Source organism: Pistacia vera, unplaced genomic scaffold (genome assembly GCF_008641045.1).
Source record: "Pistacia vera cultivar Batoury unplaced genomic scaffold, PisVer_v2 Contig135, whole genome shotgun sequence".
Classification (NCBI taxonomy): Eukaryota; Viridiplantae; Streptophyta; class Magnoliopsida; order Sapindales; family Anacardiaceae; genus Pistacia; species Pistacia vera.
In genome coordinates this window covers 46,214-73,171 of record NW_022195412.1, presented here as the reverse complement: position 1 = coordinate 73,171, position 26,958 = coordinate 46,214, and the positions used below count along the sequence as shown (strand labels likewise).

General features: G+C 38.8%; 5 protein-coding genes across 7 annotated transcripts; all 5 read right to left on the bottom strand.

Moving 5' to 3' along the window:
- Window positions 1–8,320: 8,320 nt before the first annotated feature.
- LOC116122525 (monooxygenase 2-like) lies at window positions 8,321–8,875 on the bottom strand. The gene has a single exon (XM_031408368.1). It carries the CDS (start codon window positions 8,873–8,875, stop codon window positions 8,321–8,323), a length of 555 nt encoding a protein of 184 aa, XP_031264228.1.
- A 4,874-nt stretch (window positions 8,876–13,749) lies between these two features.
- LOC116122504 (monooxygenase 2-like) lies at window positions 13,750–15,781 on the bottom strand. 2 transcript variants are annotated; one of them, XM_031408346.1, is made up of 5 exons: window positions 15,345–15,781; window positions 15,152–15,220; window positions 14,865–15,042; window positions 14,557–14,785; window positions 13,750–14,426 (listed from the first exon to the last, which is right to left on the bottom strand). In XM_031408346.1, exons 1-5 carry the CDS (start codon window positions 15,566–15,568, stop codon window positions 13,864–13,866), a joined length of 1,263 nt encoding a protein of 420 aa, XP_031264206.1. In that variant the 5' UTR covers window positions 15,569–15,781; the 3' UTR covers window positions 13,750–13,863. The 2 variants fall into 2 exon arrangements, with proteins under 2 accessions (XP_031264206.1, XP_031264205.1); XM_031408345.1 differs by having other exon boundaries at window positions 13,750–14,429; window positions 15,345–15,776.
- A 1,295-nt stretch (window positions 15,782–17,076) lies between these two features.
- LOC116122505 (monooxygenase 2-like) lies at window positions 17,077–18,960 on the bottom strand. 2 transcript variants are annotated; one of them, XM_031408348.1, is made up of 6 exons: window positions 18,670–18,960; window positions 18,507–18,575; window positions 18,209–18,386; window positions 17,894–18,122; window positions 17,687–17,727; window positions 17,413–17,588 (listed from the first exon to the last, which is right to left on the bottom strand). In XM_031408348.1, exons 1-6 carry the CDS (start codon window positions 18,891–18,893, stop codon window positions 17,547–17,549), a joined length of 783 nt encoding a protein of 260 aa, XP_031264208.1. In that variant the 5' UTR covers window positions 18,894–18,960; the 3' UTR covers window positions 17,413–17,546. The 2 variants fall into 2 exon arrangements, with proteins under 2 accessions (XP_031264207.1, XP_031264208.1); XM_031408347.1 differs by having other exon boundaries at window positions 17,077–17,727.
- Window positions 18,961–21,717: 2,757 nt separating this feature from the next.
- On the bottom strand, window positions 21,718–23,733 carry LOC116122506 (monooxygenase 2-like). Its single transcript, XM_031408349.1, has 5 exons — window positions 23,388–23,733; window positions 23,241–23,303; window positions 22,908–23,085; window positions 22,596–22,824; window positions 21,718–22,412 (listed from the first exon to the last, which is right to left on the bottom strand). Exons 1-5 carry the CDS (start codon window positions 23,609–23,611, stop codon window positions 21,847–21,849), a joined length of 1,260 nt encoding a protein of 419 aa, XP_031264209.1. The 5' UTR covers window positions 23,612–23,733; the 3' UTR covers window positions 21,718–21,846.
- Window positions 23,734–25,243: 1,510 nt separating this feature from the next.
- LOC116122524 (monooxygenase 2-like) lies at window positions 25,244–26,958 on the bottom strand. Its single transcript, XM_031408367.1, has 5 exons — window positions 26,744–26,958; window positions 26,580–26,645; window positions 26,306–26,483; window positions 25,996–26,224; window positions 25,244–25,809 (listed from the first exon to the last, which is right to left on the bottom strand). Exons 1-5 carry the CDS (start codon window positions 26,956–26,958, stop codon window positions 25,244–25,246), a joined length of 1,254 nt encoding a protein of 417 aa, XP_031264227.1.

Sequence of the window (26,958 nt, the reverse complement as noted above, 5' to 3'; positions counted from 1 at the left end):
AAATACATTTTGCTTTCAATTGCTGTTCGCTTTTTCATACATAAGTGCAGTTTACAATTCAGTTTTACATGGGCAATATTACATGTGAATCGTTACAAGCGAACAGAATAAATGTGAACTGCTCAAGCGAACAGAATAAACACGAACAATTTAAGCGAACAGAATAATACTTTACAACAAAGGGGGAACTAACAAAATAAAAAACTGATCTATAATGAGAGCTGAGTTTGGGATTACTGATAGTATGGTCGGAGGTGCTCGGCATTCCAAGCTTGGGGTACTGTGGAACCGTTCAATCTTTTGAGATGATAAGTCCCCGGTCTGATCACCTTGTCAACCCGGTACGGTCCTTCCCAGTTAGGTCCTAGTACCCCCGCACTTGGCTCTCTGGTCCCAAGGAGAACTTCCTTTAGCACAAGGTCTCTGACCTGAAAGTCTCTTCGCTTGACCTTTGAATCGAAAAACCTCTTTCCACGCTGCTGGTAGGCTGCTATCCTTAGCGAAGCCTTGTTGCGGTGCTCTTCAACGAGATCCAAACTTGCCCTCATAAGTGCTTCGTTTTTGACCTTATTGTACAAGTCCCTCCAAAGAGAACCAGTTCCCACCTCTACAGGAATCATTGCTTCGCAGCCATATGCTAGCGAAAAGGGGGTTTCTGAGGTGGAGGTTCTTGGAGTTGTCCTGTACGCCCATAAGACCTCGGGGAGATCGTCAGCCCAATTTTCTTTGGCTGCCCCAAGCTTGGCCTTCAGAGTGTGCTTGATGGTCTTGTTGATAGCTTCAACTTGGCCATTCGCTTGCGGTCTAGCGACTGAGGCGAATTTTTTATGGATGCCCAACTCGTCGCAGAATTGCTTGAACTCCTCATTATCGAATTGCTTTCCATTATCCGAGATGAGGGTGTGGAGAATTCCGTAGCGGCACACTATGTTCTTGAAAACGAAGTCTTTCAGCTTTCTGGTCGTGATCGCGGCTAGCGGTTCAGCTTCCACCCATTTTGTGAAATAATCTACCGCGACCATGGCATATTTGACCCCTCCCTTTCCAACTGGCATGGGACCGATAAGGTTGATCCCCCACATGGAAAATGGCCAGGGGCTAGACATCGTTATCAGCTCGTGCGAGGTGGCTCGCGGAATGTTCGCAAACCGCTGGTACTTGCCACATTTTTTGACAAAATTGTGCGCATCTTCTTAGATTCGGGGCCAATAATATCCCTGACGAACAACCTTGTTCGCAAGAGATCGAGCAACTGTGTGATTTCCGCAGATCCCTTCGTGAATTTCCCTTATAACGTAGTCTGCTTCTTCACTGGTTACACATTGGAAGAGAGGGGCACTGAATCCTCTCCTGTACAGCTGGTCCCCGATAAGTGTGTAACGAGCAGATCTTGCTCGCAGGACCCTTGCCTCGACCTTGTCGTCTGGCAAGGTCCCATCCTTGAGGTATTGAACAATGGGAGTCATCTAGGAATCCGGTTGAGTCACATTTACGGCCTGTTCGGTTGAGCTGATAGTTGGAGCATCGACGAAACGAACAGGAATGTTATCTGGAGCCTCTGAATCCAATGACGAGGCTATCTTTGCTAGGACGTCTGCTATAGAATTGCTATCTCTGGGGATCTGAGTGATTTTGAAGTGCTTGAACGACCCGAGAGCGGTCTTAGCATCTTTCAGGTAATGGACCATGTTCTCTTCCTTGGCTTGGTATTCCCCTAGAATTTGGTTGACGACCAGCATGGAGTAGCTGTAAATGCTGATCGCGGTTACACCCATTTCTTTGGCAAGTCGCAACCCGGCAAGTAGGGCTTCATACTCAGCCTCATTGTTGGTCGCTTTAAACCCGAACCAGAGAATACCATGAATTCGAGCCCCCTCGGGGCTTACAAGGAGAAGACCCGCATCGGCTCTTTTCCTGTTCGATGACCCATCGACGTAGAGGTTCCAGGTCGACAGGTTTTGAATACTTTCCTGCATGACTTTGCTAGGCTGTTGCTCACTTGGGAGATAGGAAAATTCTGAGATGAAATCTGCAACAGCCTGCCCTTTAATGGTCGACCTGGGCTTGCACTTCAAGTCGAACTGGCTTAATTCCATGGCCCATTTGAGCAGTTTACCCGAGGCTTCTGGTTTCTAGAGGACTTGCCTTAGGGGGTAATTAGTCATTACGTGGATCGTATGGGCGTGGAAGTAAGGTCGCAGCTTTCTTGATGCGATCAACAGAGCAAAGGCTAGTTGCTCCATTTTCGGATACCGCATTTTGGCATCCAACAGGTGCTTGCTTGCATAGTACACTGACCATTGCGCCTTTTCCTCTTCCCGTACTAGAGTTGCGCTGACCGCGAACTAAGAGACGGACAGGTAGATGAGCAGGATTTCCTGTGGAAGAGGCTTAGAGAGGAGAGGTGGATTCCCTAAGTGTTCTTTTATACTCTGGAATTCCTGTTCGCATTTGGGAGTCCATTCGAATTTCTTATTGGCCTTCAGAACATTGAAAAATGGCAAGCAGCGGTCTGTTAGCCTTGATATGAAGCGACTAAGTGCCACTATTCGCCCATTTAGACTCATGAACTGTTTCTTACTGGTCGGGCTCTCCATATCGAGTAGAGCTTGGATCTTTTCGGGGTTTATTTCTATGCCCCGCTGATTAACCATATACCCCAGGAACTTTCCTAACGATACCCCGAACGAACACTTGAGAGGGTTTAGCTTCATTCTGTACAATCGGAGGATGTCAAACATCTCAGCGAGATGTGCAATGTGTTCTGAGGCGGCCTGGGATTTGACCAGCATGTCGTCCACATAGACCTCCATTGTCCTTCCGATCTGGTCAGAGAACATTCAGTTAACCAACCTCTGATAGGTCGCGCCTGCATTCTTGAGGCCGAAAGGCATAACTTTGTAACAGTACAGCCCTCGGTCCGTAATGAAGGACGTATGCTCCTCGTCTGGCCCATACATCGGGATTTGATTGTATCCTGAGTATGCATCCATGAAGCTTAACAGCTCGTGCCCTGAGGTGGCATCAACGAGCTAGTCGATTCTCGGTAGAGGGAAGCTGTCTTTCGGGCAGGCTTTGTTGAGGTCGCTGAAGTCAACGCAGGTCCGTCACTTACCGTTTGGCTTCTTTACCAGGACCGGGTTGGCAACCCAGGTCGGGTAGAGAGCTTCTCGAATAGACCCATTTCGGAGAAGGTTTTCCACTTCTGATTTCAGTGCGGCGTACCACTCCGGATCCATCGCTCTTCTTTTCTGGCGAACCGGTTTGGCTTCACTGCTGACGTTTAATGAGTGACAGATAATGTCCGGGCTGATCCCGACCATATCTGCATGCGACCAGGCAAACACGTCAATGTTTTCCTTTAAGAAGCTTATCAGTTCGGAAGCAAGCTGAGGGTTGAGACAGCTTCCAATCCTTAACACTCGGCTTGGCTCTTTTGGATCAACCAAAATTTTGGATAGATCCTCAACCGGGCCGTTAGGAGGGATTTCCTGGATTTACGGATCTATGTTATCCTCAGCTGGACCGGGCTGTGGCTCGATCCGGCTGATCGCCATTGCTTGACAAGGCACACATCGCGAAATGCCCTTTCCCTTGCCTGTCATCTATACCGCTTTTACGTAGCATTCGCGAGATGCGCTTTGCGATCCGCTCACTTCCCCTATCCCCGTTGGAGTGGGGAACTTCATCTTGAGGTGATATATCGAAGTGACTGCCTTGAAGCTTCTCAATAGAGGTCGCCCCAAGATTCCATTAAAGGCCGATGGGCAGTCCACAACCAAAAATTCGGTAACCCTAGTCACCTCGTCGTAGTCGCCAAGCGTGACTGGTAGCTGGATTGTTCCTTTGGGGATCAGGTAATCCCCTGTAAAACCATAAAGGGGCATCGAGGCGGGCTTCAGGTCGGCCTATTCTAGGTTCATTCTATCGAAAGCGGTCTTGAATAGGATGTTCACAGCGCTTCCGTTGTCCACAAGCATTTTGTAGACATTATGGCACCCTATCAGGGGCGTGATCACCAGAGCGTCCTCATGAGGATGGTGCAAGCAAGCTACTTCCTTTTCGCAAAAGGTGATCGGCTCCTCCTTTCGAGCCTTTTGCGGTTGCTGCGAAGTGTTCATTACCCTGATCGGGTCGTGATAAGCTTCGCGAGCGTACCTTTCCTGCGTACCTCGCGTGTTTCCCGCGAGGTGCGGGCCTCCGAAGATTATGTTAACACTACTGTATCTGCTGCGATCACGACGCTTTTTCTTCTGCTCCCCTTGGTTCTCTTTTGGAGAGTCATCAATATACTCTTTGAAGTGCCCTTTCTTGATGAGCTCCTCGATTGCCTGCTTTAGAGCTCAGCATTCATCAGTGTGATGCCCGTTATCCCGATGGAAACTGCAGTATTTTTTGCTGTTTCTAGCCGTAGCAGGGGTTTTCATGGGTTCCGGTTCACCGAGCAGGCTGGCCTCCTCGGATTTGTCAAGGATTGCAGATATGGACACGTTCAGTGGAGTGTATTGAGCTCTGTCCCGGTCACGACGAGGAACAGGAGCATAAGACTTCTTGTGCTCGTAGTAGGGTTTCTTCCCTTTTCGCTGATCATCAATGTCTCCTTTGCGATCAGCTCTCCTATTTTCTCCCCGACCAGACATACTGCTTGAAGTGCCGTGATTGCGGCGGCGGAGTGCTGTCAATGAATTCTCTATTCAAAGATATTTTTTTGCAAGGTTGTAAAATCTGCTGAGGGAAACATCGTCCTCAGCCTGCAGTTCTTTCCACAGGTCGGTTTACGGGCGAACTCCAACTATTATAAGCGTTCGGATGGATTCTTCTGGGGCATGAGCCACCTTGTTAAGTTCCCTATGGAAACGATCGATATAAGATTGCAGGGATTCGTCTCTTTCTTGCCTTATGTTGCTGAGGTAGCTCAAAGGCATCGAAAACTTCCGATTAGCTTGGAAATGTCGTAGGAACGTCGCGCTCATCTGAGGCCACGAACTGATAGATCCCACTAGGAGCGACCTTAACCACTGCTTGGCGTGAGAAGTCAGCGTCACAGCCAAACAACGGCATTTTGCAAGGTCCGAAACCTGGTGGAGCTCCATCAGGTCGTTGAACTCATACAAATGATCCTGTGGGTCATGGTTCCCATCAAACGGTCGCATGTCAGGCATTCTGAACCCCGATGGGAGTGGAGCAGCTAGCACTTCGGGGGAGAAAGGGGATGTAGAGGCGACCTAGGCCTGTTCGTTTTGCTGCTCCCTTAACCTGTCCAGAACTCACTGTAGCTCCTCAATTTGTGGTAACGGAGCCAATTGGGGATTGCTTTCACCCATGCGAGTCCGGCCTTCGCGATTACAGTTCAGGAAAGTCCGAAGATCGGACTCCTCTTCGCCTCGGCCGGCATTTTCGGCTGCACTCGACACACGCTGACTAGAGGCGTGTGAAGGCGAAGGATTGTGTGGGGCATTTTCACAACCCTCACGGTGGTACGAACCGCCCCGCGAGGTGTAGGGACCACCCGCATGATAGCGATCAGGATCGTTCTGCTGGCGGTGACAGGAATCGTCGTGCCCGGCACCTTTGCTTGGGTTCACCTGCGACGTGGCATGGGACAGCTCGAGATTCACTTTTTTGCCGAGTCTCAGCTTTGCCGGCACCCTGCTCGGGGCACAGTTTGTGTTTGCTGGTCCTTAGGAGCCCGTAGGCTTACTTTTTGCCACTTGCTTACCCTTACGTCTACGCTCTGCAGTGCTCGCGGCACGGGCTATTTCCCTTTGTCGCACTTTCGCGTGGCCTACAGGTGTTTTTGGCGGTTGCACCGCCCCAGCTATTGTAGATGACATTCCTTGATCCAAACGGTCCAGCCTCTGGTTGACCGTCTTGAGAGTATTATCGAACCTCTCTAGGTAGCTTCTAATGGCGGGGTCAAGCTGCGAAGTTGCCGGGATATCCCCTTAGCATTTTGTGAAACTGGAAGTACCCTGGAGGGGGTATCCCCTTGGGTCAAGGGGACTCCTTCAGCGCGCTGGTTAGCTTGCTCAGGTTCAGATTGGCGGGCCATTTGCTGCTGTAGGACCAGTAGGTTGAAGATTCTCCTGATGAAGGATGAACACCAAATCAGCCTTCCTTCTAGCGCCAAACTATTGATGCGTGATTCTAACACCAACTAATCGACACGTGCGTAATGTTGATTGATCAAGAGATACACATGATTATGGAAAGGAATTATGTGAAATAAATGCTATGGGAGCTTTTTAAAGTTGTTCGGATGCTAAGGTAGCAAGTCCTACGTCCACTGATTTGTATTAGTATGGTGGGTCAGGTCGCAACAGCGGACTGACTTACAAATGATTAGGAAAAGTAAATTACAAAGTTTGCAAGAGAGAGAGTTTAAGTGTAAAAATGGCCGAATCCCCTTAATGAAGGGGTCTTCTCCCTTTTATAACCAGATGAGGGCGTGTAATCATCATTAAATCCATGGGTTGGTATGAGTGTCAGGACATAATCCGGCTTTACGTCCCATTACCCACTTCCCAAGCTGATTTCACGCGATTCATTGCAGGGAAATAGACACGTGGGAGCTCCAACGCGTTTGGCAGGCCTGACGTGTACTTACCGTTCTGACAGGAGCAGGTCACACTGCTTCACGTGACTTTCCACGTCAGCCCTTGTTCTCCTAGGCATAACATAAATATTGATGGTAATAAAATATTTTATCAATTGAGAAAGACCACATAGATTCCTTGTATTACCCTCGTAATCTTGGAGTTTACTCCTTTTAATATTACACACTTCATTGTAGAAAGCGAGAGCATGGGCCTTTGCCATAAAGATAAGTTTACTCCTAATATTACACACCTCATCGTGGTAAAGGAAAGCATGGGCCTCTCCATAAAGATAAACAATAATCAACGAAATCCACGGGTCTTTGGTGCGCTATTATTATCCTATTTTATTCTAAAAACTTAAAAGTATATTCTCAAATGTTTATGATCTTTTTTCTCATAATCTAACATAATAGCTTACAATTGTTCATATTATAATAAATCTCACTTGATAAATTGTGAATGACCAATTGTAATTATAAGTTACCATATCATAATTATGAAAAAAAAGTTGCAAAAGGAGATTTGTGAGTTTAAACATTACTCAAAGATAAAAATTAAAAAGTGGTTTGACACTTTAAAATTATGGGATAATATTTTGTGGTCTTGTCCTAATCGTTAGGGAGGGACACGTGTTGCAACAACAAGAAGCCACTTGTAGGCAATATTGCAACCCTAGCTAGTACATATATAAAGAATAATGCATGCCCAGTAAGTATTTCCTTCTCTGTCAAGTTTACTTCTTGTTTATTGGCCCAATTTCTTCTTTTCATATCTTTCCTCTCTCTGGCAGTGGCTGTTGCTGCTTCCCTTTGTTTTTTCTCTCAAATCCGAGTTGACCGAGAGAAGACTCGATTGTTTGATTTTTTTTTTTGATATGATTTTTATTGATTCATCACTATTGTTATGATTTTTATTGATTCATCACCGTTGTGTGTTGTGGTGATTGTGTTGAGAAAGAATTCAAGTTTGGTGGTGTGTTTGGGTCAGGTTTTGCTCACAGAAGTTTGAAGTTTGTTGAACCAGCCAAATCGCGAACCACCACCACGACTGATTTCGGTGGCCAAAAAAGGCCACGCGTCACCACCCCTAGCCTCACCATCAACCCCTTAACAAAACCCCTGGCGTCTGGTCGCTCGCCGAACGCCGTCCACTGCGCTTTTGGTTGTTGCGCAAAATAGTCATGATTGAGAGCCGATTTTTTTGGAGTTGTTTTCAAAGGATTTGATTGTATTTGGAGTCCTTTATTGTCGTGGATGGATTGTACCAATTTCCCGGGCAATTTCTCCACCGTCGGCCACCAATCCACCTGTCTTTGAAAGACACCCACCAACTGTTTGATTTTTTTTTATTTTCGATGCATAATGTTAATGGACCGTCTTTTTTTACTTATAACGGACTTTTAATCATTTTGGCCTTCTTCACAACGAAAACAGATTTATACTCTAGATAATAAAATTGTATTTTGAAAACTTTTGAGTGAAAAAGTATGATTAAACCATTTTTTGGGGGGCAAAAAAGTCGATTACTCATATTTTCTTATCAAACATAAAAGAAAGGAAAAGAAATAAGAATGCACTTCCCAATGGCAATCCAAATAATAAATTGAGGGGAAAATTAGGAAGGAGAAATCAGTAAAAAGTGAATATAAATTGTGCAACAAGGCCATATATTTTATTTTATTGTTCTTCAAGAATTATCACACCTTCAATACAATATGAAACTTATTCTATTTTCTTTGAGTCCAATTGACTAGAGGAAGGAAAAATAGGCAATTTCCCACAATCATAATCTGTAACACTGCGAGTCTTGGGAATGAGGAACTTGTAAAAGACATCTCTCAGGATTTTCTTCCACCAATTTGATCCTCCTTGCTGAATCCACCCGGATAAATATGACCCTATAGCCAACCAAGTCACACGCCACTTTCTTTCCTGAACATAACCATCTAAATCCTGAGCAATTGCCATCAGAACAAGTCCTCCATTTTTTATTAATGAATTGCCAATGTGTCGGCCGAGTACCACTGCATCTTCTAGAGCTGCACAGCCGTCGTGCCCAAGGTCAGGTGTCATGGGATGCATTGCATTGCCGACGACTGTGATGTTACCTTTCCTTAAATTGTCAAAAATGATGCCCCACAGATACCTAAACATCAATGGAACCCATATCAATTTTGAAAGATCACAATGCCGGATCATATCTTTGTATATTTCGGGGAAGTCTTTAACATAGTTCTCTAGTACTTCTCTTTGTATCACTTCTGGATGTGCTCTCATAATTTCTCCTGAAAACAAAGAAAACATGTCAAATGGTTCATTTTATCATCTTCACAACCTCTCTAGTATCATAGATTACTGACTCATTTCATGAGATTACTAGCAAAGGAAATAAGGACAACATCAAGTGTTTTTTCTGTAAAAAGAAGGAACACATGAAGAAGGATTGTCCTAAGAGAAAGGTCTAGCCTGACAAGAAAGGTAACCTCACATCTCTTATATGTTATGAATCTAATATGATTTGTGTTTCACATAATGATTGGTGGATTGATTTTGGTTCTACAATCCATGTTTCTAATATCATACAGGGTTTTCTGGATCAAAGGAAACCGTTAGGAAGTGAATGCAGCATCTATTTGAGAAACAGGATGTCTTCACGTGTTGAAGCTCTTGGAACATTTAGATTTATTTTAAGCACTAATTATATTTTGGATTTGGAACGAACCTTTTATATTCCTAGTTTTTCTAGGGATTTAATTTCAGTTTCAAAACTTGTACCTTGTGGATACTCTTTCAACTTTTATGGTAGTTTTTTTAAATTTAATTAATAACTCATCTATTGTTGGAAATTATACTATGGTTGATGGTTTATTTAAAATTCATTTACGTGATACTGTTCCTTATAGTCTTATGACTTCACATGCTAGTACAGGTATTAAACATACTGTTATGAATGAAAACTCTTATTTTTTGTGGCATAGGAGATTAGGACACATCTCCATTGATAGGATTAAAAGGTTGGTAAATACTGGAGTTCTTGAAACTCTTGACTTTACTAACTTTGATACTTGTGTAGACTACATTAAGGGAAAGCGGACTAATAAATCCAAGAAGGGTGCCAAGAAGAGTTCTAAAATTTTAGAGATCATACACACAGATATTTGTTACCCTGACATGAGCTCTAGTGGTCAGAAATATTTTATCACATTTATTGATGATCACTCACGATATATGTATCTCTATTTGCTTTATCACAAGGATGAAACGTTGGATGCTTTCAAAATATATAAAGCAGAAGTAGAAAAACAATGTGGAAAACAAATTAAGATCGTGAGATCTGATAGAGGTGGTGAATATTATGGTAGATACATTGGTACAGGACAAGCACTTGGTCCATTTGCTAAATTTCATTAAGCGTAAGGTATTGTGGCTCAATACGCCTTGCCTGACACTCCATCTCAGAATGGTGTAGTAGAATAGAGAAATAGAACATTAATGGATATGGTACGGAGTATGCTGAGTAACTCCAAACTTCCTCATTCTTTGTGGATTGAAGCTCTCAAAACTGCAGCGTATATATTAAACCGAGTTCCAACTAAGGTAGTTCCCAAAACGCCATTCGAGTTATGGAAATGTTGGAACCAAGTTTAAGTCATTTACGCATCTAGGGTTGCCCAGTTAAAGTTAAAGTTTATAATCCACAAGAACGGAAGTTAGATCCTAGGACTATTAGTGCATATTTTATTGGATATGCGGGAACATCCAAGGGATATTAGTTTTATTGTCTGAACCATTCCAGTAGAATTGTTGAATCAAGAAATGTCAAATTTCTTGAAAATGATGTGGTCAGTGGGAGTGATCAAATCAGAGACTTAGTCCTTGAGAAAATTGATGTTTCAGATAATGCTCATACATCAAGTAAAAGATTAGTTGTTCATCCAAACAGAGTGAACAATGAGGAACCAATCAATCAAATTCTACGTTATGATAAGATTGTTTTAGAAGATCATTTTGAACAACCTCTGCTACAAAGGAACAACCAATTGTGCAATAGTCTCAACAAGAGATTGTTGATATAACATTAAGGAGATCTACCAGAACAAAGAAATCAACAATTCCTACTGATTATGAAGTGTACATGCAAGAGTCTGACTGTGACATAAGTGTTGAGGATGACCCAAGCATGTTTTTACAAGCTATGGACAGTAGTAAATCTGAGTTGTGGTATAATGTCATCATTGACGAAATGAGTTCTATGGCGGATAATAAAGTTTGGGACCTTGTTGAGTTGCCTACTGGAAAGAAACATATTGGTTGTAAATGGGTATCTAAAAGCAAAAGGGATTCATTAGGCAACATTGAGAGATACAAGGCTAGGCTTGTTGGCAAGGGTTTCACGCAAAGGGAAGGGATAGAATATAAAGAAATGTTTTTCCAGTTTCTAAAAATGATTCCTTTCGCATCATAATGGCATTAGTTGCCCATTTTGATTTAGATTTACATCAAATGGATGTGAAAACAACTTTCCTCAATGGAGATTTGGAGGAAGAGGTTTATATGAAACAACCTGATGGGTTCAATTCAAGTGATGGTGGGCATTTGTTTTGCAAGCATAAGAAGTCTATTTATGGACTTAAACAAGCCTCCCGACAGTGGTATTTAAGATTTCACACTGTTATCTCTTCATTTGGTTTTGTAGAGAATGTCATGGATCAGTGTATATACCATAAGGTCAGTGGGAGTAAAATCATCTTTCTTTGTTTATATGTAGATGATATTCTATTTGCAACCAATGATTCGGGTTTGCTGCATGAGGTGAAACAATTTCTCTCTCAACATTTTAGTATGAAGGATATGGGTGAGGCGACTTATGTTACTGGCATTAAGATTCATAGGGATAGATCTCAACATGTTTTGGGACTATCTCAGGAAGCCTATATTAATAAAATTCTTGAGAGATTTAGAATAAAGGATTGTTCACCCAGTGTTTCACCCATTGTTAAGGGTGATAGGTTCAATCTGAAACAAGGTCCTACACTTGAGATTGAAAAGGAACAAATGAAAACTATTCCTTATGCTTCAACTGTTGGAAGCCTAATGTATGCTCAAGTCTTTACTAGACTTGACATTGCTTTTGTAGTTGACATGTTAGGAAGATATCAAAGTAATCCAGGTTTGGACCATTTGAGAGTTGCAAAGAAGGTCATGAGGTATCTTCAAGGAACTAAAGGTTTCATGCTTACTTATAGACGGTCCAACATTTTAGAAGTCGTCAGATATTCAGACTTAGACTTCGCTGGCAGTGTTGATTCTCGGAAATCAACATCCGGATATGTTTTTATGCTAGTTAGAGGTGCTATATCTTGTAGAAGTGCCAAACAATCTTTGGTTACCACTTCTACCATGGAAGCTGTGTTTGTTTCTAGTTTTGAGGCCACTACATAGGGTATTTGGTTGAGAAGTTTCATTTCTGGGCTTGGAGTTGTTGAGTCTATCTCTAGGCCAATAAGGTTATATTGTGACAATTCAGCTGCTGTATTCTTTGCTAAGAATAATAAGAGTGGAAGTTGAAGTAAACACATCGACATTAAGTACTTAGCAATAAGGGAGCACATTAAAGCCAAAGAAGTGCTCATTGAATACATACATACCGAGCAGATGATTGCTGATCCTCTAAAAAAAAGGCATGCCACTAAAGACGTTCTGGGATCATATAGTTCAAATGGGACTACGTCCCGCTTTGTCACTATGAGAGGTAATACTTTCATTCTCTGAAACTTTGTAATTTAGTTTGTTTTCTCTTTTAAGTTGTATACATTTTGGTTGGAGACAAACAAACATTCTGGAGGACCTGGAACAAACATTTGAGGTTTGTTCATAAAGTAATATTCCACATTTAAGTATTTATTTAGAAAGAGAAAAATTGCATAGTAATACATAGAAGGTAATACTTGTTTAAAAGGGACTTACCACTGTGATTCATGTAATTTTTTTTTTTTCTGATTAAACATACAGAATCTACAACTCCTATGTTGTGGATTATATAATAAAAGTTTGGACCAAGTGAGAGAATGTTAGAATTTTAATTATATTAGAATTCTTTAATTGGATTGGTCCTACACTTTTAATACAAAGTGAATGGGTAGCTGCTAAGAACATGCAGTTGTTTCTTTTGGGCAGTTGTCTTTGATGAAAAGACAACTGCATTTATAAAGGAGATTTTACAGGTCCCCATTTGATGCAGTTAATTCTTTTGATTCCCTAAAACCATCACTCTGAAAAATTGCAATCAGTGGAAGACTCTGTAATCTGAAGTGACGGAAGCAAGAAGACTAAAACAACAATTGCTATGGTAGGAGGTTTGTAAATTACTTCTGCAATATTCCATGAGTATTTTACATGTTTATAATTGATTGTATTATGAACTTTTATATGAATGTTGGAATATAAATCTTTTACAATTTGGAAATCTATTAAGTTTTATAAAACTGAAAATTGTAAGAATCCATAAGATGTATAACCCTATTTTTAAGAAAAGGCTGACTAATTTAAAAAAAAAAAAAAAAAAAAAAAAAAATAGTCACTTGTAGCCGGGTCAATCAATAGCTAGTTTCACCATTGTTTGAAATTATATATTGTATGAAATTCATGCAAATATTTTTTTTATTAAAACTATATATTGTGGGATGTAATACTATGAGTATCTTTACTCGTAAAAACTTAATTGAAAGGTATTGCGTTTTTTATTATTATTAATTATTTCAAAATACAATGACGATGATTCTACTAAAAATGTAATACAATGGAAGTTTTTTTATTGTACATAATAATTTGGGAGTTTTATTGTATTTATAATATTTTATGATTGACTTTATGACATCTAATAACGACTAACCAACATAATTTTTAGTATAAATGAAGGTGTCAATTCCTTGGTTGAGTTCCCTCTAAACTTTTGATTTTTAGTAAATTATGTTCCATAAAAACAGCAGAGAGATTTTGTATATTGGAGTGCACATGACATTTATATGTAGAACCAACTATCGTTGTATTTATAAAGGTTAATTAGATTGTCATTTTCAAGCATGTTTATCACAAGGGTATTTTTCTTCCAACAAATTTAACATAATATCTACTATTTAAGAATCCATTTTATTTCAAATATTATTCCAACAATAGGTAAGGATCAGCTTAATTATTTTGTTCTTTTGATCCAAACTATATTTTATTATACAGTAAATAAATGAGTTTTTCAAAAATAACGAAGCTTATTCTGTTTTCTTTGGGTTGCCCAATTCACTTGAGAAAGGAACATTAGGCAATTTCCCACAATCATGATCTACAGCACTAAAGATCTTGCTAAAGAGTATCTTGTAAAAGACATCTCTCAAGAATTTCATCCACCAATTTGTCCCACCTTGTTGAATCCACCCTGAAAAATATGCACCTATGACCAACCAAGTTACGCGCCACTTTCTTTCCTGAACATAACCATTTAAATCCTGAGCAATTTCCCCTGGAACAAGTCCTCCGTTTTTTATTAATGAATTGCCAATGTGTCGGCCGAGTACCACTGCATCTTCTAGAGCTGAACAGCCACCTTGCCCAAGGTCAGGTGTCATGGGGTGCATTGCATCGCCGGCCACCGTGATGTTTCCCTTGCTTAACTTGCCGAAAACGATGCCCCATGGATACCTAAACATCAATGGAGCCCATGTCAATGTTGAAAGATCGCAATGTCTGACCATATCTTTGTATACTTCAGGGAAGTCCTTCACATAGCTCTCAAGTACTTCTCTTTGTATTGATTCTGGATCTCCTGCCATGATTTCTTCTGAAACAAAGATAGACATATCAAATGGGTCATTTCGTCACTTAATGGCAATCAGAGATTCTTGATACTTTACACATTTAAACTAATAGCAAATGATGTATAAAATGGAGCTGGGAAGAAAGCGAACCTTTGGGTGAAAATTGACAAGTGAGGAACCAATAGACCTCTTTGTCATTCAGAGGAACTAATCCAGCTCTTACGCCTACATCTAAAAATTGTTTTACCTCTTGCTTCAAGCCGTGGCCATCAGGAAACACAGCTAGTCCACGCACAGCTGATCTTCCTGAATCGACTGGTGTTCCAAGTCCTAGCCAGCGTGCCACAATCGAATGTACACCATCACATCCTATCAGAATCTAAAACCGAAGCAACAATTATTATGAGGAACTAAAACTAAATCACATAATTAACAACGAAAAGATGGTAGTTAATTACCTTGGATTTGATTATAGTACCATCCCTCAAATGTATGACAGCAATGGAAGAATCTTCCTGTGATTGTGTCTCAATGGCATCAATATGGGAAGAGAAACGGATTGCACCAACCGGCAACTCTTCTGCCAAGGCCTCTAATAAGGTTTTCCGATGAACTGATCTGGGTCCAGCTCCAAGCCTGTTTCATGGCTATCTAGTTATAAGAATAAAGGAAACTGGTATTTCTTTTTAAACTCTCGACATCTAGAATCTTTCTTAATTAAATATTTTCAAAAAATTAAGCTCACCCGCTCTCTGTAGTTCCAGCATAGGAGATTGCCTGAGTAGCTCCAGTTCCGACATCGGTGACAACTCCCCTGTATTTATCACAATGTAATCAATCAGTATTGGATTATTTACACATACATACACACACACACACACACACACACACACACACACACACACACACAAAAAGATGTTGTGAAGAGTTTAAGTTACGTCTTTAAAGGAGAATAAAGGGGAGAGAGCTTATGAGCAACACCAAGAGCATCAAGAGCAAGCCAAGCGTTTGGGAAGAGGGTTAAGGCGGCACCAGCGGCTCGGAGTTCTGGAGATCTTTCTAATATTAATGCTCGAATTCCAAGTCTTTGCAGAGCCACCCCTGTGGCCAATCCTGCTATCCCTGCACCAACTATCACCACATCTTCCTCCACCATTTTCATCAATATCTCTCTCTTCTGTCTTTCTCAACAACTTTATTTATAGACAAATTATATGCAATTGTTGGCATTAAAAAAATTTCGTCCCATTGTTGAAGAGTTTCTTCAGATATTTTGATGTGAGCAATGACTTTTCTATTCTTGGAGTTTTGGGAAGGAGGAAGCAAAAATTGTTTAGTAAAGCCGTCATAGTGTCGGTCAAGGTTGACAGCAAACGAACATGATCACATGCTTGAGAAGAAGCAGACAGGATAGTGCTTGAGTATGAGATTTACTTTTATAAAGTTATATTAATTGTTAATTTCATCCACATGCAACCAAACAATATTTGCTTCTCGTTTAATAAATTTAAAATGTTAAATGCTGGCAGAGGCCCGAAAGTATTACCCTCATAATCTTGAAGTTTACTCCTCTTAATATTACACAGCTCATTAGGGAAAGCGAGAGCATGGGCCTCTGCCATAAAGATAAGTTTACTCCTACTATTACACACCTCATCGTAGTAACGAGAGTATGGGCCGCTGCTATAAAGATAACCAATAATCTATGTTTATAATTATTTTTCACAGACTTTTTTCCAACTGTGGTTCGTAATTATTCAATTTATAATAGATCCTAATTAATAAATTATAATAGATCAATTTTAAACGAGAATTATGAAAAAAAAATTGTAAAAAAATGTTGTAATCATAACACCACTCAAAGATAAAAATAAAAAAGTGGTTTGATATCTTTCCTCTCTCTGGCAGTGGCTTTGTTTTTCTCTCAAAGCCGAGTTGACCGAGAGAAGACTTGATTGTTTGATTGCTTTTTTATATGATTTTTATTGATTCATCACTGTTGTGTGTTGAGAAAGAATTCAAGTTTTTGGTGGTGTGTTTGGGTCAGGTTTTGCTGACGGAAGTTTGAAGTTTACGGAACCAGCCAAATCGCGAACCACCACCACGGCTGATTCCGATGGCCAAAAAACCCCATGCGTCACCATCACCCCCTTAACAAAACCCCCAGCGGCTGGTCGTTCGCCGAACGCCGTCCACTGCCCTTTTGGTTGTTGCGCAAAACAGTCACGATTGAAAGCCGATTAGAGGTTTTTTTTTGGAGTTGTTTTCGAAGGATTTTGATTGTATTTGGAGTCCTTTATTGTCGTGGATGGATTGTACCAATTTCCCCACCGTCGGCCGCCAATCCACCTGTCTTTGAAAGACGCCCACCAACTGTTCGATTTTTTTATTTTCGATGCATAATGTTAATGGACCATTTTTTTAACTTATAACGGACTTTTAATCATTCTGGCCTCCTTCACAACGAAAACAGATTTACACTCTAGATAGTAAAATTATATTTTAAAACCTTTTGAGTGAAAAAGTATGGTTGAACCATTATTTTGGGGGGAAAAAAGCCGATTACTCATATTTTCTTATCAAACATAAAAGAAAGGAAAATAAATCAGAATGCACTTCCCAATGCAATCCAAATAATAAATTGAGGGAAAAAATAGGAGAGAGAAATCACTAAAAAAGTGTTAATTGTGCAGCAAGGCCATATATTTTAATTTCATTGTTGTTCAAGAATTATCACACTTTCAATACAATATAAAACTTATTCTATTTTCTTCGAGTCCAATTGACTAGAGGAAGGAACAATAGGCAATTTCCCACAATCATAATCTATAACACTACGAATCTTGGGAATGAGGAACTTGTAAAAGACATCTCTCAGGATTTTCTTCCACCAATTTGATCCTCCTTGTTGAATCCACCCGGATAAATATGACCCTGTAGCCAACCAAGTCACACGCCACTTTCTTTCCTGAACATAACCATCTAAATCCTGAGCAATTGCCCTCGGAACAAGTCCTCTATTTTTTATTAATGAATTGCCAATGTGTCGGCCGAGTACCACTGCATCTTCTAGAGCTGCACAGCCGCCGTGCCCAAGGTCAGGTGTCATGGGATGCATTGCATCGCCAGCGACTGTGATGTTACCTTTCCTTAAATTGCCAAAAACGATGCCCCACGGATACCTAAACATCAATGGAACCCATATCAATTTTGAAAGATCACAATGCTGGATCATATCTTTGTATATTTCAGGGAAGTCTTTAACATAGTTCTCTAGTACTTCTCTTTGTATCACTTCTGGATCTGCTCTCATAATTTCTCCTGAAAACAAAGAAAACATGTCAAATGGATCATTTTATCATCTTCACAACCTCTCTAGTATCATATTGGCTACAACACTAGTCAGATTACTGACTCGTTTCACATCTTTAAACTAATAAAAAGTGATATATAAAATACAACTGGGAAGAATGCGAACGCAGCGAACCTTTCGGTGAAGATATACAGTTGAGGAACCAATACACCTCTTTGTCATTGATAGGAATAAATCCAGCCCTTAGGCCTACATCTACAAATTGTCTGACTTCTTGCTTCAAGCCATGGCCATCAGGAAACACAGACAATCCAAGCACACATGATCTTCCTGAATTCACTGGTTCTCCAAGTCCTAGCCAACGTGCCACAATCGAGTGTACCCCTTCACATCCTATCAGAATCTAAAACCGAAGACGAATAATTATTAGGAACTAAAACTAAATCACATTACCATAACTATGAAAACATCATAATTATAATTAATTACCTTAGATTTGATTATAGTGCCATCGCTCAAATGCATGACAGCAATTGTAGAACCTTCTTGTGATTGTGTTTCAATGGCATCAATATGGGAAGAGAAACGGATTGCGCCACTCGGTAACTCATCTGTCAACACCTCTAATAAAGTTTTGCGATGAACGTATCGGGGTCCAGCTCCAAGCCTGTTTCAGGACCATCTAGCTATAATGAAATTATTGTTCTTTCTGAAACTCTCGACATCAATAATCTTTCTTAATCTCATATATTTCTGAAAAATAAAGCTCAAGAACAATCAAACTTACCCAGTGGCTCCATTTCCAGCCAAGGAGATTTCTTGAGTAGCTCCAGTTTCAACATTGGTGACCAATCCCCTGTATTATCACAGTATACAGTAATTAATTAGTCTTCGACTTATTTACATGAATAATTAATTAACTAAAAGGGTTGTGAAGAGTTAGAATTTACATCTTAAAAGGAGCATAAAGGGAGGTGAGCTTATGAGCAACACCAAGAGCATCAAGAGCAAGCAAGGCGTTTGGGAAGAGCGTTATAGCTGAACCACTGGCTCGGAGGCCTGGAGATTTTTCTAAAATCAAGGCTTGAATTCCAAGTCTTTGCAGAGCCACCGCCGTGGCCAACCCTGCTATCCCAGCACCGACTATCACCACTTCTTCCTCCATCATTTTCATCAATATCTCTCTCTTCTTTTAACAACAAGTGCAGTGCCTCTTTTGCATACGACAATATATATATATATATATATATATGCTACATCAACTTTATTTATAGATAAAATTATGTAATAATTCTGAGGTGAAAATCTAAAATCTGGATTTGAACTTGACCGGAGCTGAATATTATTAGATGGAGATAATGACACATGATGTTGGACTTTTCAACAAGAAGAAAGTAGAAAATTATTAAGGTAAAAGAAAAGCCGCCTTAGAGTCAGCGTTTAGAAGAGCAGGAATCTTTGATTCTTCTAAATGAAAATGATCACATGCTTAATTTGGAAGAGAAAAGACATGATAGTTCTAGATTATTTGGGGTGCGTTTGGCTCCCTATTTTTATCCATATTCCCAATCCTATTCTCCAAATAATGTTTGGCACACTATTCCAGAAATATTACCCTATTTTTTTAATTACTTTTAGACCCCATAAGGTTATTAATTTCACTAAATGCCCCCAAAATTTTTTTTTAAAAAAATTAACAAAACCCCCCCCCCAATCAACCCAACTTGTCAGATTCTGGCAACCACCGCCGGTGATAGCCGGAATCTGTACAACGGCCTAAATTCCGACCATAAATGGCCGGAATTACACCGATCTGGCCTTTTCCGGCCAGATTCCGGTGGTGGTGGCCGGAATCTGACACTGCAGGTGGTGGAGGTGTTTTTGTCATTTTATATAATAGGGTCTTTAATTAAATTAGTAAACCTAAGGGCTTTTTCATAAATTTTTCAAATTTACCTCGTAATACTCCCCTATCCAAAAATCCAATACTATCCTCAAAATCCTATCCAAAATACTACACCAAACGCACCCTTGATTATTTGACTTTTATAAAGTTAATATCATCCATATGCAACCAAACAATATTTGCTTCTCGATTTAATAGTTCAAAGTTTTGAAAGTGCGAAACTAGGAATTACCTAATCCAATAAATAAATGGAATAGCTAGATCATAATGAATAAAGTCATATTATACAAAATTAATTAAACTCAATCCATTTAAAAAAATTGTGAAACTTTATAAGTTATGGTTTTAATATGGAACGAAATCCTAATTTTTCTTCAATTTAGTTGGATCTTTTCACGAGTGGTTTTAAACGAATTTCTTATATTTGATGTGTCTAATATTATTGTTGTGTGTGATTTTTCCACCAAGCTCAGACCAATGTAGGATATAGTTCGACCTATAATGAGTCTGACAACAATGATTGATCGATCCAGCATAAACTAGTCGCAAACAATACAAGCAATCATTCAATCATCTCCGGATTACTTCAGATCTCAAATATTGCGGGAATAACCAAATCAACAGTGATTATTGCGCAATCACAGCGCTTAATCGCGAGAATATAAGAATTACAATTCAAATCAATTGTAATTCCTTTAATTTCGCTATTTCCTTTATACAAATTTTGTATATAAACCCCCTCGAACGATGAGAAGGGGGTTACAAATTTTTGATTGAAACTACATTGTAAGCTCTCACAGCAAACACAAACATAGTGGACGTAGGCTATTAACCTCGCCAAACCACTTTAAAATTCATTTTTTGTCTCTACTTTATTGCACTCATAAACATTCATTGTTGATTATAACTAATCACGCATACATCGGTTCCGATCCCGACAAGGATTCTGTATCAACAATTATTGATATAATTATTTTCAAAACCTAAAAATGGGTCGAAAACGATTATAATTATATTGAATAAAAAAAATATATTAAAATAAAATTTTAATATTTATCATTTTGTTGAAAATTTTAAATTATATTACTTTCTGAATTTCACCCCTTTTCATTTGATTTCTTGGCTCTATTATTTTTATGCATGGACTGTGGTTTCTTTGTTGGCGAGAAACTAAAGGAATAATATATATATATAATGACCAGGTCCAGGTTCGGACCAGCTTGCGCACACCTCAACTAATCATCTGGGACCCTAAAACTACCGACCAAGTAAGAGCTTTAGTGGTCACCCCTATTAGTAGTTGTGGAGAATATATATATATATATATATATAATATATTATATAATATAATATATATATATATATATATATATATATATATATATATATATATATATATATATATATATATATATAACCAGGTCCAGTTCGAATCAGCTTGCGCACAATTCAACTAATCTTTTAGACCCTGGAACTACCGACCGAATAAGAGCTCCAGTGACCACCCCTATTAGTAGTTGGGGGGATTTGAACTCGAGAACCATGTTACATTTTTCTCTTGCCTTTTACCATCAAGGGGGCTCGAACTTGGGAGATCATGTTAGATCTTCCTTTACTCTTTTACTATCAGATCATCCAGTGGTGGTTAGTATTAAAATATATGATAGATAAATACAAATATGAACTAAATTATTTTTTTCTTATAATACGGTGATTATGAAAATTTTATTACTAAATGAATGAGTTCTTGAAACTTTAAGATTTATTATATTGATGATTTTAAACTATTCTTTATTGGCTTACTTGGAAATCTAATAATCCTATATATAACCCAATTTAATATATAATATTTCCCTTTACTCTAATATTTGTTTTTTATTATTAAAAAAAAATGACTAATAATTTAAAAAACCAATTGTGCCAGTTGTAGCCCAAGTCAGTCGACAGCTAGTTCCACCATTGTCTGAAACCATATTTTGTAAGGAATTCATGCAAATTATTTTTGTTAATAAAATTACACATTGTAGGGTGTACATATAATTGAAGGGTAATATACTATCATATTACCCAAAAAACTTAACTGAAAGGAAAGGATCAATTATTTTTCTTCTTACTTTTATATATCAATCATAAATAATATTTATTGGATGCAAAACCATTTCCTACAAGGTACATAAATATGTCTTTCAAGAATTCTCAAACTTCAACATAATATGAAAGCTTATTCTATTTTCTTTGAGTTGTCCAATTCACTAGAGAAAGGAACACTTGGCAATTTCCCACAATCATAATCTACGGCACTAGAAATCCTCATAAAGAAGTACTTGTAAAAGACATATCTCAGGAATTTCATCCACCGATTTGACCCTCCTTGTTGAATCCACCCTGAAAAATATGAACCTATGACCAACCAAGTCACACGCCACTTTCTTTCTTGAACATAACCATCTAAATCCTGAGCAATTGCCCCTGGAACAAGTCCTCCGTTTTTTATTAATGAATTGCCAATGTGTCGGCCGAGTACCACTGCATCTTCTAGAGCTGCACAGCCACCTTGCCCAAGGTCAGGTGTCATGGGGTGCATTGCATCACCGGCCAACGTGACATTTCCATTCCTTAAATTGCCAAAAACGATGTCCCATGGATACCTATACATCAATGGAGCCCATGTCAATGTTGAAAGATCGCTATGCTGGATCATATCTTTGAATATTTCAGGGAAGTCTTTAACATAGTTCTCCAGGACTTCTCTTCGTATCACTTCTGGGTCTGCTGCCATGATTTCTCCTGAAAACAAAGCAAGACAAATGTGTCATTTTATGACATAATCCTTTATCAGTGCAAAATTATTGTTATCACACAAGCATCCTAGCACCATATTAGATGCCACACTCATGTATCAGTAAATAAGATTTTGTACTGCACCTCATAAGACATCTTTATACAAATAAAACTAGGAAAAATTCGAACCTTTGGGTGAAGATAAACAAGTGAGTCCCCAATAGACATCTTTGTCACTGAGAGGAATAAATCCAGCCCTTAGGCCTACGTCTACAAATTGTCTGGATTCCTGCTTCAAGCCATGGCCATCAGGAAACACAGCCAATCCACGCACAGCTGATCTCCCTGAATTTACTGGTGATCCAAGTCCTAGCCAACGTGCCACGATCGAGTGTACCCCATCACATCCTATCAAAATCTATTACCAAAGCAATAATTAATGATCGGAACTAAAACTAAATCACATAATTAACAATGAAAAGAGATGGTAGTATTAATTACCTTGGATTTGATTACAGTACCATCACTCAAATGTATCACAGGAATTGGAGAACCGTCCTGTACTTGTGTTTCAATGACGTCAATATGCGAAGAGAAACGGATGGCGCCAATCGGCAATTCATCTGCCAACGCCTCTAATAAGGTTTTACGATGAACTGTTCTTGGTCCTTCTTCAATCCTGTTTCATTCATCTAGTAAAACTATATGCAAGTTTCTAAAGCTATCGACATCAAAAATCTTTTAATTTGATTTTAATTGAAATCTCAATTACTTAATTAACTAGAATCCTCACGTATTTTCAAAAAAGTAAGGTCGAGAACTAATTAAACTTACCCAGTGGCTCCACCATGGGAGATTGCTTGGGTAGCTCCAGTTCCAACATCGGTGACAAATCCCCTATATTATTACAGTATAATTAATTAATTTTCGATTATTTACATGAATAAATTAACCAACAAAGTTGTGAAGAGTTAATGTTACATCTTTAAAGGAGCATAAAGGGAAGAGAGCTTGTGAGCAACCCCAAGAGCATCAAGAGCAAGCCATGCATTTGAGGTGAGGGTTAAGGCTGCACCAGTGGCTCGGAGGCCTTGAGATTTTTCTAATATCAAGGCTTGAATTCCAAGTCTTTGCAGAGCCACCCCCGTGGCCATCCCTGCTATTCCTGCACCAACTATCACCACCTCTTCCTCCACCATTTTCATCAATTTCTTTCTTCTCTTTCTCTTTGTCTCAACGGCAAGTGCAGTGCATCAAAAATCTTGATTTGAACTTTTGCTAGTTTTGTAAGAGTTAATTCTTACTAAGGAGATTTATTTGAAGGAAAAACTACTGCTCTTTACTAGAAAATAAAACGATTGTTGGAGAGATAGATAATTATAATAAGATTTTATTAGTTGGAGAGTTTCTTCAATATTATTATACGGTAAGCAATGACATGATGTTGGACTTTTCTATTTTGGAATCTTGACTCTTCTAAACGATCATGCTCACATGCTTAATGTAGAAGAAGTTTACTCGATAGTTCTTAATTAATTGCTAATATCTTTTACAAGCAATAACCAAATAATATTTGATTGTTGTCTGAAACAATAAGTTTTTGTTGAAAATTGAAATATTAATGCAAATTATTCATGGGAACCTTAAGATTACTTGTAAATTTTGGATATTGATTCCAAATGTCATGGTCAACCCTTTGACCAAGATCAAAAGTAAAATATAATTATATATTGGTTTAAAAGGTCCTGGTCAAACCCTTGGACCAAGATCAAACAGTAAGCTTAATGAAAAAACTTAACTAAAAGGCAGGGATCAAGTCTTATTCTTCTTCTAAATCCCATTTTTTTATTTTTATCGTCAACCACAAAACATTCATTGAATGAAACATCATTTACAGTATGGTACATTATTAATCGTGTCTTTTTATTGTTCGATGCATGATATAATAACGTTAAATTAACATACACACATATATATGAAACGTGGACGCAAGAAATTATGAAGGAGAAAACACAATGAACTTAAATATTGAATATTCTTCTTGATAAGAATGTCAAACTTGGCTTCCAAATTTTAGTACAAAATCTGCTCTTCCTTCCTCTTGGTTTATTACTACATATAAAATTACAAATTTTCAGGTGTTATTGACTTATTGTCATGAAATTATGAGGTAAAATTTAAATGTAAGTAGTCAATCATTGATTTTGATTTTTTGTATTTTGCTAAATCAATAACTAGCTGACAATTGGATTTAGAGGGAAAGAAACGATAGTGTTTGGTGGAGAGTACAATTATGCAACTTCAATCATTACTATGATTAAGTTAATTGTGAGGGATAAAACTATAGATCTTAAAAAGATAAAGAGATCCATTAGTAATAGGAGTCTTGCTCGGGATTGAGGGTTACTAATGTGAATTTTTAAATAGTGTTTGGTTGGCTTTGCTTTGGTGATAATTGTCTTATGTATGTTTTGAAGATGATCTTATATAAATTTTTATTTTCGTCTTAATCTAGGGTTTTCTTCTTATAGGATATGTATTAAAAGATAATGTCTTGTGTAACTCTTTTGTTTTATTTAGACTTTTATTTTTGATCATATTTTATGGGTTTGCCCTGTGGTAGGTTGTCCACCTTTATGAACTTTTTTATACATTCTTTTTAATTTTTTATTTAAAACTTAATTACCCAAAAAAAATATATATATAACTAGCTGACAATTTTCGCTCTGTGCATTAAAGTTCTCAGCCTTACAGGATATAAAATACATATCTTTCAAATATATCATTATTTTGTCCCATACATATGAAGTCTACTGACTCTACTTACGTTATTAACATTATTGTATCTTCAATGAGTTACCACCTGATTTATCACAAGAACCAGTAGGCAGGTTCCCACAATTAAAATTTGCATTACGAAGAGACAAAATCGAAATCAAAATAGAAACTGCAGTCCTGAAGAATTTCATCCACCATTTCAACTCACTTTGTTGCACCCACCACAATGTGTATGATCCTGTAATCAACCAAGCCGCACGCCATCTTCTTTCCTGGGCATATCCCCCCAAGGCTGGAGCCAGATTCTCCGGCACAAGTCTCCTATTGGCAATGATTGAGTTGCCGATGAATCGTCCCAACACGACAGCATCTTCCAGGGCGGCGCAGCCACCCTGTCCGAAATCAGGTGTCATGGGGTGCATGGCATCTCCAGCTACCGTTATGTTTCCTTTACTCAGGTTTCCGAGGATGATTTTCCACGGATACCTGAACATCAAAGGAGCCCATGTCACTGTTGAAAGATCAGAATGCTGAATGATTTCTAGGTAATGTTGAGGGAAGTTCCTGGCATAGTTCTCAGATACTTCTTTCAGGATTAGTTCCGAATTTCTTGGCATTTCAGCTCCTGCAACGAAAGAGCGCTATTGATGCAAACTCAAAGTGGCACAAATTTTTTACATTAGGACTCAAAAAATTCTTTATATCATCCGCAATATATATATATTAAACATTAAAAAATAATTTTTCACAATTTCTAATTGTTTACAGGAAAAACGGACTATATATATGAACAAAAAGGTAAGGAATTCACCTTTTGGTGGAGATGTACAAGTGAGATACCAATAAACCTCCTTATCGTCGATAGGAATAATCCCACCTCTTTTGTCCATATGTTTCAATTGTTGCACTTCTGGTTCCAGTCCATGGCCTTCAGGAAACACAGCTAACCCACGGGCTGCTGATCGCCCTGAATTGGCTGCTTCTGCAAGCCCTAGCCACCGCGCCACCATGGAGTGCACCCCATCACATCCTATTAAAATCTAAAACAACTATTTGGTTTAGAATCCAATACAGTAATTTAGATAAAAAATGGTTTTTTTGAAATTGATTTCGATTTGAACCTTTGTTTTGATGATGGTTCCATCTTCCATTCTCAATATGACAATGGTTGAACCTTCTTGTTCTTCTGTTTGAATTGCAGCTAGCTTTGAACAAAATCGAATCGTCTCAGCTGGTAATTCATCAGCCAAAGCTTTTAATAACGTTTTCCGATGGACTGATCTCGGTCCATGTTCTTGACTACATATAAAAATGAGCTCAATTATTTAAAATTATCATATTTAGTAACGCTTAATTTCATAAGAATATAAATATTCATGAATTTAATTAACTCACTCATTCATTATTCCCCTCAAAGGGAACCTCTGATCAATTCCAGTATCAATATTTATCGTGCGACCCCTAAATTAAAGAGAAAATTAAATTATAAGTTTGTGAAATATTAGTAAGGAGAAATTAAAAACAAATAAGCTTAATTAGCTAGACTCTTTATATATTACTTTTTGAAAGGAGAATAAAGAGAAGTGAGCTTGTGAGAGACGCCAAGGGCATCAAGAGCGAGCCATGCATTTGGAAAGAGGGTTAGGGCTGAACCCGTGGCTCGTAGCCCGTCGGCCCTCTCGAGCACCATGGCTCGAACCCCTACTCTCTTCAAGGCCACCGCGGTTGCCAACCCTGCAATTCCTGCACCAACTATGACCACATCCTCCACCAT

Excerpts from the sequence above, each read along its gene's own strand:
- LOC116122525 (XM_031408368.1), bottom strand. The coding sequence starts at position 8,875 with ATGAGAGCACATCCAGAAGTGATACAAAGAGAAGTACTAGAGAACTAT.
- LOC116122504 (XM_031408345.1), bottom strand. The coding sequence starts at position 15,568 with ATGAAAATGGTGGAGGAAGATGTGGTGATAGTTGGTGCAGGGATAGCA. Across the intron at positions 15,221-15,344 it reads CTTTATTCTCCTTTAAAGAC|GGGAGTTGTCACCGATGTCG; the intron begins GTAACTTAAACT and ends TGATAAATACAG. Across the intron at positions 15,043-15,151 it reads GCTGGAACTACAGAGAGCGG|GCTTGGAGCTGGACCCAGAT; the intron begins GTGAGCTTAATT and ends GCCATGAAACAG.
- LOC116122505 (XM_031408347.1), bottom strand. The coding sequence starts at position 18,893 with ATGAAAATGATGGAGGAAGAAGTGGTGATAGTCGGTGCTGGGATAGCA. Across the intron at positions 18,576-18,669 it reads CTTTATGCTCCTTTTAAGAT|GGGATTGGTCACCAATGTTG; the intron begins GTAAATTCTAAC and ends GTGATAATACAG. Across the intron at positions 17,728-17,893 it reads CTGTATATCTTCACCGAAAG|GAGAAATTATGAGAGCAGAT; the intron begins GTTCGCTGCGTT and ends CTTTGTTTTCAG.
- LOC116122506 (XM_031408349.1), bottom strand. The coding sequence starts at position 23,611 with ATGAAAATGGTGGAGGAAGAGGTGGTGATAGTTGGTGCAGGAATAGCA. Across the intron at positions 23,086-23,240 it reads TCCCATGGTGGAGCCACTGG|GATTGAAGAAGGACCAAGAA; the intron begins GTAAGTTTAATT and ends TGAATGAAACAG. Across the intron at positions 22,825-22,907 it reads GTACTGTAATCAAATCCAAG|ATTTTGATAGGATGTGATGG; the intron begins GTAATTAATACT and ends CTTTGGTAATAG.
- LOC116122524 (XM_031408367.1), bottom strand. The coding sequence starts at position 26,958 with ATGGTGGAGGATGTGGTCATAGTTGGTGCAGGAATTGCAGGGTTGGCA. Across the intron at positions 26,646-26,743 it reads CTTTATTCTCCTTTCAAAAA|GGGTCGCACGATAAATATTG; the intron begins GTAATATATAAA and ends TCTTTAATTTAG. Across the intron at positions 26,225-26,305 it reads GAACCATCATCAAAACAAAG|ATTTTAATAGGATGTGATGG; the intron begins GTTCAAATCGAA and ends TAGTTGTTTTAG.